The sequence below is a fragment of the Carassius carassius genome, chromosome 13, assembly GCF_963082965.1.
Source record: "Carassius carassius chromosome 13, fCarCar2.1, whole genome shotgun sequence".
NCBI classification, from domain to species: domain Eukaryota; kingdom Metazoa; phylum Chordata; class Actinopteri; order Cypriniformes; family Cyprinidae; genus Carassius; species Carassius carassius.
This window is the reverse complement of record NC_081767.1, coordinates 9,636,048-9,646,573: the sequence shown is the minus strand read 5'-3', so window position 1 is coordinate 9,646,573 and position 10,526 is coordinate 9,636,048. Positions and strand designations below refer to the sequence as shown.

The following is a 10,526-nucleotide window of genomic DNA, read 5'->3' as shown; positions in this document are numbered from 1 at the left end:
GCATTTGTTTTGACAAGCAGAGAGAGAGAGAGAGAGAGAGAGAGTATAGTATAGTATAGTATAGTATATGAGTATATGAGCTTTGTCCCTGCTGAGCATTTAATCTCCGAGATATCGTTTAGACAGCTCGAAAACCTCGTGTTGGAGTTTGTCATCGCTTCATGTAGCTAGTTTGCTGAACTAGTGCGTTTAGTCCTTTCGTCACCAGCGTTGTTTTGTTTTTACGGGGAGGGTTTATGTTCAAGCGGTCGAGGAGGGGGTTTAGAGCTATGAGACACTTTTTGTTGGCTGAAGTCAGACTCATCACAGCCACATAACATTTCTCCAGTCTGGAGAAGATGATGTTGGTGGTTTTTTGTTAGTGTCTGAGTCTGTAGGTCTGTGGTGATGATGATCCAGGGGATACCGATGCGTCTCATGTGGCTTTAATTTGAGCAGATCAGTGGCACTTGAGAGACTGGTGTGTTGGCACTGGAGCTCGTTTGGCATCGGCAATGAGGCGACATGCATCGGAGCTTTGGGATATTTAGCTAAATCGAGACGAGAGATCGCATGTTTATTTAGATAGACCGCTGGTGTTTTGATGGATTAGTTCATCAGACCGCCGGACTTTAACATACAGTGGCGTATAGATCTACGATTGATCTTACAGCTCAGAGCATTAATATCCGAATGGCTGAATGCCAGATCGATAGCTAACCGATGTCTAAGGGACGAGTTTTAAAGTCTAAATCAAGATCTGAAGAAGGAAGACGGACCGCAGACATCCTGGAGGGGATCACGGTGTCTGTGACGAACATGAAACCTGACAGAGGTAAAATAAAATAATAATAAGAAGAAAGAAATGCGTGATTACATGAATGTTTGAATGTCATCGGTATGTGGCCCCTGACGTCACGGCGCTGCAGTATGTTTCATTGTTTCATGCATGTGCTTTTATATTATTCAAATGACACATTGCAACACTGTCTTGTCATTTTCAAAGCTTCGGCCGTCGCTTTCTGAACGGAAGAAAGCGTTCTAGATCAGCTGTGTGTGCTGTATGTTGTAACACACACACTTCCCCTAACACTGTTTAGAATGGTCCACACTATTAAAAGCGTGCCCTATTTTCACTACAGTTATTGTAACGTAATGCACTCAATGTAACTTTACTTTGTTGCATGTTGATGTCTTTGGGAGTAAAATATTTATTTTTGTTGCACATATGTTTGTTTTGGTAAGAACAGTTTGTATTTTTAGGTACATGTTTGTTTTTGGGTTTATGTTGATAACAGATTTTTTATTTGTGTACATGTGTGTTTTGGTTGGCTATTTGTTTGTTTGTATATGGGCTTGTATTTGTTGGGTACAGGCTTGTTTTTTGGGGGGTTTCTCTTTTTTTTTTTTTTTGAGAAGGGGGGGTATTTGTTTAGAGCAGAAATATTATGTCAGTTATTCTACTGATTTATTAAGTCTTCAGAAGGAAATAACTCAGGAATGAACAGCTGAAAAAGTGGCAAGCGCTACACTAGTGACCAAATTTTTGAAATGTAACGGCGCATTTTAAGATGGCTACTTTGTCTAACTATGTCTAGATGATAGACCATCTAACTGTTGTACATTTGGTTCTCAGTTACCATGTTTGGACAGGCTGAAGACATGTTTGGATGTAATTTGGCCCCTGTGACTGTGGTTTGCCCCTAGTGGCACGGCCAAAGCTGCCAATTTACAAAAGCAAACAAACAGGCCTGACTAGCCAGATATATTTTTGTTGGAACACAAATTTTTTATTTTAAATAAAAATGGAATGAGCTGGCTGCTTTCCTTATGTGTCTGTCTTCAGAGTCATTTCCCTCTATCGGATTTCTCCTCATGGATTAGAGACCTCTTCGTCTGTCTGGTTCTTAGAGTGAGAGTTGATTACCGTCAAAAGACTGTTGTGGACATATGACATCCCTTCTGTGCTATTGTTATTTGGAACATACTGTTCCACTGATGGAAATAGCAGGTTGTTCACTTCCACCAGCATGCTCCCGTGCTTTCTTTCGTCTTTATGCTGGAACTTAAAACAATGCACCAAACTTGTTCTATATTCAGAATATGTCTTTAGAGAGCTTCCTTTTTTAAAAGTGCTGTTTTGAGCAGGGGTTCTGAGATTCTCTCTTATGAGATTCTCTCTTGTCTCTGGCATTAGGGTGGCCCTCGCAATAAACTCAAGACATTTAACAGGATCACGTTGCTTCCTCTGGACTCTTATCGCAGCGGAAAATCAATTTGTCTGGAGCTGACACCAATAAACATCTCTTGTTTGACCTGTAAACAAACTCTTTTTTTATCTTTGCTCAACAGTATTGATCTTGAGATATTTTTATTTATTATTATTTATTTTCTGAGAAAGTTGTGCAGATTTCGGAAAACATGAAACTGAGTGACAGAATTTCTTCGGTGGGTTATTATTTATTAAAATACATTCCATCTCATATAAGAGCTTAATGGTATGCAGCTACTTTCATTACACCCATAAAATTATTCAGTTGGGCATCCTGAGATTTCTTTTTTTTTATGTGTATGTGTGATATAAAAGTTTTTTTATCCATGATATCATGAGGTGGAGAGCTCCTTGTAGATCCAGGAACTTTGAGTTGTGAAGGCCATGTGGAAACATGTTCTGTGAAGAATTAATGATGTCACAGTTTTGTCAGAGTTCTGGAATAACCAGTTGGAGCAGGCCTGCTGCAGTCAGCTGGGAGAATTCAAAGTGTCTTGCCTTGAAGTCGAACAGCTGTTGGTTATGACACAGTTTCCCCAGAGCTGGGCGGAGCGGGGATGTGTGTATGCAGTGGGAAATTAGTTTTGTTAATGGTTGCTAGTTTGTGTCTTTGTTTTGCCTTACCAGGGCTTAGATTATTACCAACCAGTGGTCCGTTTCCCAAAAGCACCTATGGTTGCAAGTAGTGTTGTCATGGTAACAAAATTTCAGTATTCGGTACAGATACCAGTGAAAATCCACGGTTCTCGGTACCAAATTTCGGTACCAAAGCAAAACACAAAAATATGCTAATTTAAAAAAAAAAAACTTTTTATCACTAAAAATAAAACCAATGCCATTCTTTATATTTATTTACAATTGTGTTTAAAGTTTTTCTACAAGTAATATAATTATGAAAAACAGTAAACAAGTTTCACCCAAATTTAATTTGTCTTTTAATTAATTAAATTTAAACACATTTAATTTTTTGGTAAATAAAGGGGATTTGCTATTAAAATTAAAACATGGAAGAAATATTGTATGATTTATTTCTTAAAAAAATAGTTTTATCAATTTTTTCAGAAGTAGTAGCAGTAACACATACATTCTACTAAATAATAGTAATATTTCTAGCACAATGCCTTTATGTAAAAATGAACTTATTTTGGTACTTCAGCGCATTATTTTCCACATACTGTACATTGTTTCTCCTCTATGCCCCGCCTTTCTGAAACACGTAAATTTTTGACAATTGTAGACACAACTTAACCACTGATTTCTAGTTGTGTCCTCTTTTGGAAGGTCAAACAAAGTAGCTTCGCTTTCACAATGAAACACAGCGTCTCCACAACATGGCAGCGGAAAGAAACAGTGAGAAGTTATGCCTTCTTTCTTTGCATGAACACTTGGGCGGCATTATGCAAATCTTCCCACATTGCGATGTAGACATGCTTCCTAAAGAAGCTTTTTCTTTCAGCAAAATAGAAATATTGCAGTTTATATGATTCGAAGGTCCGAGTTTTTGTGAGATTCACCAAAGTAAGGCATATTGTACTGTTCTCCACAGCATCAGTCCTTGAAATGTGGAAGCAGTCAGCAGACTTGCGTAACCTCTCTCTCATATGACCATTTGCTCTTTCAGCTGAGGGGCAGGCAAGCGTGATGACATCAGTTCCTGTCTGGCTGTGATCTTTAGTGATGACCAATGTGGCTCAGTTCAGCTCACTCTGAACACTTAAAGGGCAGGTTCAGGAAAGGCCAATCTGTTTCTAGACCAGTATTCTCACTCAAATAGCTGCACACACAGAAGACCCAGCATGAAGTGACAAGGCCATCTGGACCTGTGGCTTTTCTCTCTGTTCATGTAAACACTCACTGTGAGCATTTCTATTATTGGAATGTGTACAAGCTGTATAGGTAAACATGACCCGACCACACCTGAGCACCTCAACTGAGCTAGTAGGACCTGAATGGACAGAAGAGCAGTTATGCAAATAAAAGAAGTGGTGTCTCATTTGCATTTGCAATGGCATTTTGTAAGCATTTTTTTTTTTAGTTCATTTACTCTCATGAATTACATAGATTTTGAGAACGTGAAATGTTGGGCCCGTTGCACTTCCTAATAACTGTTTAGCAGTGCTGATATGATCATATACTGTCTTTCTTTTCTACACAATATTTTACCAGTATTTTAGATCCCAGAATTTCCTTTTCTATTATTATTTATGTCTACATTCACAGTGAACATAGTGAAGCAGGTAAAAAAAAAAGTATATATATCATCACATCAAAATTATCATCACAGTATGAATCATAACAGGAGTCATGATGAGTATAATAGTATAAGGTAGTTTGCAAAACCCAACCCTATTCTTTGTCATTCACTTTTTTTTTAAATAGGGATGCATGCATGAGAAATTATTAATCATCGGCCAGTCATGTGTAGGCTATATATAATTTAAGCTGGCAATTTTTCTTCTATTTTTTGATTTGCATTTGCATTTGCCATCATTTCCTCTGCATTTGCTCAATTAAAGTTAATCTTTAAAAGCACTTTAATGACACTGTTAAATGTAATCTTTAGCAAGTCTTATAATGAATATACATTTTCATGCTGTTGATTCTAAAGTTGTGATGGTTAAATTCATACATAGCTTGATTTATTTAGTTTTTAAACTATAACTTTTAAATGATAGATTTAGTATTTAACTTATTGGTATTTGGCCAGAACTTTAATATAATAAAAAAATGTATATTATACCTTCTATTACAGTCCTAACTATTATTTATTACTTGCACTTACTATTTAAAGTCAGGTATTCATGGGAGGGACATTGTCATACTAGAATGCATTTGGTTGGTCAAAAACTTATATAGGCTTACAACCAAGCAAACAAGATAATCAATATTGTTTTGTCTATTTTGGGAAAATACTGCACATTTAGTGTGCATATGTCTGTTAAAAGTTTGTTAACTTTTTTAGGACTACATAATCATATAGATGAATTTTTGCTTTCAATTTGCTTTCAGGGGTCCTTAAAAGCTCTCAACCTTTTACTAACCTGAAAAACATAGCAAACCCTTTATTATCTTCTGAACATGTCATCTGCATTTAAATAAAGCAGTATTTTGAAAAGCGGTGCAGAGAATCAGTTTAATGCTAATTTTTCAGCTCAATGAGCGCTTTTTGGTAAACATCTTTGGTTTACGATGAGATTTTCCACCGTCTGCTACGCCTCTGGTGCTCTCATTTGAAATAAGCTGGCGTGAAACAGATGGGGGGAGCATATTAAGAGAAAGTGTGAGGTTGTCTTTGAGGCATCCTGAAATTCATCTGTGATGAGCTCTTGTGAATATAAAACATTGCCTTAGACCTGCTGGATTAGATGATAACACGCTCATACTTTACTACTACAGTATTAATTATGATGTCTCTAAGCATAAAGCTACAACTGAACTAGATGGGACAGGTGTTTTTTTGTTTAATTTTTTCTCATGGGCTGGGAATTCTGGGATGCATGCAGAGGTGGAATTATGGGTTATCTGTGAACAATGGCGAGGAACGATGCATGCGAAGGCAAGATGTGTAACACCGTGTATCATATTGTTTTTTACACTCTGATGATTGGTGACCAATATTGGAATACATTACAAAAGTGCTGTTACAATTAATTGGCTCTGAAATGAGCTGTGTTTTATGTTTTTCTCGGACTGGAGAGGATGTTTTCACATTATCATGATGAACTCCTGTCCTGAGATTCAGTGGAGGATTATGCTGAGTTTTTTGTTGTAAATGTATACCTCTTAATCTGTCCCGTCACTGAACACAGGTTGTGATCCCTCAGTATCACTGTCACACATTTGGTTTACTGTCTTGGCTATTTTTCTCTCACACTGTGGGCCAATGTGTATATCTTTCCCCTCTTTCTCAAATTACAAACAGATTATCATCTTCTGCAAGTCAGTACTGCAAAACATTGTAAAAGCAGATCTGCACAGCTCTGTTCAGAGTCACAATGTTTACATTTAGTCTGTTGCTATTGACGACAAGGATCAGTTGCACTGGTGGCCTGGTTTATCCGCATCTCAAATACTCCTTGACACACAAACTCACTCCAATCAGCTGATCAGGTGCTATGGAAAATATAAACACATGCTCCCTTGTGACAATGGGTCGCTTTTAGCGTGCCAAGTTATGGCAGGATGCTTCAACACAAAGCATAAATGTGGATATGTTTTAGCCAATAGGTTTCATTGTCATTTCTGTTTTTTGGCACAAATAAGATGTCTGACCCAGCGCTTTATGGCTTTAATATTAGATAGGTTAATTATTTGATTTAATGGTTTAGTTAAGTCCTTCACTACTCAGCTTCTTAAGTCAACATGAAATCCGAATTGAATATATTTACTTCCTTGATACATTTTCCTGGTATTCTGAATAATTCATTTGTGCATTTCCAGAGAATTAGTGTAATAGCAAATAACACTAGATAAAATAAAAAATAAACAAAATCACTGCATGCCATTAGGATATTTTGAGATGCTTTGACAAAAAGCTTTTTCAAAAGTAGAAACTTTCCATGATCCAGTCAGTTCCCAGTGGATAAAACAATCCCCCACCCTGCACTTTTTTGCATTTGAATATCCTGTTTCTATCACGCTACCTAAGTAAAATGGGTCAAATGCTATTTCATGTTGACTTTACAGCCAAGACCTTTTAAAGTCCAGTTTTGACCAAGTTTCAAAACTGATCTTTACTAGTTTGTTTGGATTTTTGATGTTGTTTTAAGAGCAGATTTTGTTTTTAAGTTTGCCCATTTACAAATAAATGAAGGGTCTGTAATTTTAACAGTAGGTTTATTTGACAGAATACCAATCAAAAATTATATAAACATTATATAAAGGATAGAAATTTAATTGCATTTCAGTGAGTGTAATAAGTATTTGATCCCCAAGCAAAACATACATCGTATTTGGTGCAGAAACCCTTGTTGGCAAGCACAGAATAAATTTTTTGTAGTTGTCACCAGGTGTGCACACATCTCAGGAGGGATTGTGGTCAGCTCCTCTTTACAGATTCTCTCTAAATCCTTAAAGTTCCTTGGCTGTCGTTTGGTAACTCGAAGTTTCAGCTCCCTCCACAGATTTTCTAAAGAATTGAGGTCTAGAGACTGGCTAGGCCACTCCATGACCTTAATGTGCTGCTTCTTGAGACACTCCTTTGTTGCTTTGGCAGTATGTTTTAGGTCTTTGTCATGCTTGAAGACCCATCCATGACCCATCTTCAGTGTTCTAGCTGAGGGAAGGAGAACTTTGCGGGCGCTCCAGGATTTCAGTCCATTGTGGCGTAGTGTGTTACCAATGTTTTCCTTGGTGACTGGTCCTAACTGCCTTGAGATCATTCACAAGCTCCTCCCGTGTAGTTCTGGGCTGATCCCTCACCTCTCTCATGATCATTCTTCTCCCATGAGGCCCGATCTTGCACGGAGCTCCAGAACGAGGCTGATTGATGGTTGTTTTGTATTTCTTCCATTTCTGAATAATCGCACCAACAGTTGTCTCCTTCTCACCAAGCTTCTTGCTGGTTGTTTTGTAGTCCACTCAAGCCTTGTGCAGATCTACAGTCTTGTTTCTGACATCCTTTGACAGCTCTTTGGTCTTGCCCATGGTGGTGGGAGAGGTTGGAATGGAAGATACAGATTGTGGGGACAGGTGTCTTATACACCTAACGAGCTGACATTAGGAGTAACTTCTTAAAGTTGCAGGACTAATCTGTTTTCCACATGGAAAAAAAATAACCAAACTGTGGGAGCCAGAATTCTTGCTAGTTGGTAGTGGATCAAATACTTATTTCACTCACTGAAATGCAAATCAATTTCTAACCTTTATAGAATGTGTTTTTTTTTGTGGGTTTTTTTTGGGGTTGATTATTCTGTCTGTTAAAATAAACCTACCATAAAAATTTAAGACCCTTAATTTCTCTATAAGTGGGCAAACTTACAAAATCAGCAGGGGATAAAATAATTTAGTTTTTCATGAGAGAGAGAGAGAATTATTAATTATTAATTAATTTGTTTGTTTCACATTAGGTTACAATTATAGCACTTATATCAACAGATTTTTTTTAGTATAAATAAAATAAAAACACTTTACATTTCGAATAAAAATTCCCGCCCGGCAACGCCTTATTAGTAGGTCTATATGCATGCAAAATACTTTAATATATATCCAAAAATGTCAAAACGAATAAAATTATCTGGTCATGAGTACAATCGCCTCCGTGGAAGAGCGCTTTTCGCTGCTTAGAGACAATGGGCGCGTATTTGGATTTTTATTTGACATCGCATCTCTCAAAGAAAATGAGAATACAATAGTTCTTCAGGATTGCTTAGGACTGGAAAAGGCCCTGACTCATGGAGACTTGCGGGATGTTGATGGGCATGAATTGTTTGAAGAGCTGACTGCTTTGGGCAGATGCCTGGTTGCTGGATCTAAACCACTGGATGCGCTTAAATTCATCTGTGAAAAAGGGATGGAATCAATTTTTCCAAATGTTTTTGTAGCATTGAGAGTGCTTCTCACTCTCCCTGTCACTGTGAGCTATGGAGAACGCAGTTTCTCAAAGCTTAAACTGATAAAAAATGATCTCCGAAGTACAAGTTAAACTCAAGGATGCAATCAAAGCGTTTGCCGCTACGAAAGCCCGACGCGCACGCTTCTGAAATGTGTGTAAATGTGTGTATCAGTCAAGAAAAAATCGAAATCTCCAGTTTTGTGAGCTAAAAAGTTGTGTGCACATGTTTAGTTTTATTCTGTACACTATAAAACAGAAATTATATGCAGCTTTTGCATTGTGTACACTTTTCACCTTTTTGCAGAATGAAAAAAAAACTCTGAGAACATGCTTGCACATTTTTATTTTAGTGTAATTTCATAGATAAAAAAAAAAATGTTTACATGCATCTTAAGGATCCCTAATTGTGAATGTGAGGTGGGGGCGGCATGATCGTGCTCTGCCTAGAGCGGCATTTGAGCTTACGCCGGCCCTGGGTGTGTGTGATCTGCTGTAAAGCACAGTATAAGCAGACTGGTGATTTATGGGTCCTGCAGGCAGTTTGAGGGTTGAGTTCATGAATCTTTTTTTGTTTGTTTGTTTTTTGTTTTTTGAGCTCAGTCTAATTTGGGGCATGTTTGACCTGCAAAACTCCAGGGCTTAATCTGTGTTGTATGGTCTCTGCTGTACAGTTCAGATTTTCTCATGCTGGTACTGCTGATAGTCATTAAACAGGATCTTTAAGCCCTCTAAAGAGGTTTCATAGGTTTCCTAGTGTAGGGAGAGTAATCATAATAACCAATGATATAACCAGTACAATTGACAATTTGCAAAGCCCCAAACCCAAAAAGTTTATAAAGACATTAAAGCAGGCAGTTTAATCCAAGTCTTCTGAAGAGACATGATCACTCAATATGATGAACATGTTTAATTTAGGCTTTTATTCACACATTAATCAACACATATAAACCACATAAAATATGGTAAATGGAAGCTCAAATGTGCTTGCATTGCATGCATACAAAGTTGAGCTTCTGTTTACCATATTTTATACTATATGTGAATGTCACCATATGAAGTGATAATTTTTCTTCATAAGACTTGGATTGAACCGTTTATAGATTACTTTTTACATTCATATAGATTATTTTTACAGTGGTTTTTACAATCTTTTGAATGTGGGGTGAATCGACACCCAGTGGAGAGACAGAAATCTCTCAGGTTTCTTAAAAAATATATATATCTTCATTTATGTTCTGAAAATTAATGAAGTTATGGGTTTTAGAATTACATGAGGGTGACTTATGGTGGCAGAATTTTTGGTGCTATATCCTCCTTATATCTTTGAAGCAGAGATCCAAACCACATTTAAGGAGCAGAATGTGTGCAGAGTTATTATTATTTTTTGACTCACAGAGACACCTAGCAACCACCTAGAGCACCTTAGCAACTGCTTAGGATCATCCTGGCTGTCACAGGCTACCATAACTTACATTCTCTTTAGAAAATTTCCAAATCTAGTGTTGTCTTACTTGGGTTTAGATTACTCAACCCAACGACTCAACTGAATTCAGCAGATTCATCACTCCCCATGCATTTATCAGTCACACAATGATGTCTGTGTCCTTCTCCCCAGGCATTCTTTGCCTCATGCCCACAGCTTTTGTGTGTTTTCTTTTGTCTGGGTTTTGTTGTTGCCAGTAAGTGTGTTCTTGATTGATCCTGTTACATACCCAGCACATG

General features: G+C 37.4%; 1 protein-coding gene across 1 annotated transcript in view; it reads left to right on the top strand.

The window, feature by feature from the left end:
* The window catches only part of LOC132155955 (atos homolog protein A-like), a 31,523-nt gene continuing 20,997 nt past the window's right edge, over window positions 1-10,526 (top strand). The window contains exon 1 of the mRNA XM_059564746.1: window positions 1-814. Coding sequence (XP_059420729.1) covers window positions 703-814 — 112 coding nt within the window. The 5' untranslated portion in view covers window positions 1-702. The remainder of the gene's footprint in view (window positions 815-10,526) is intronic.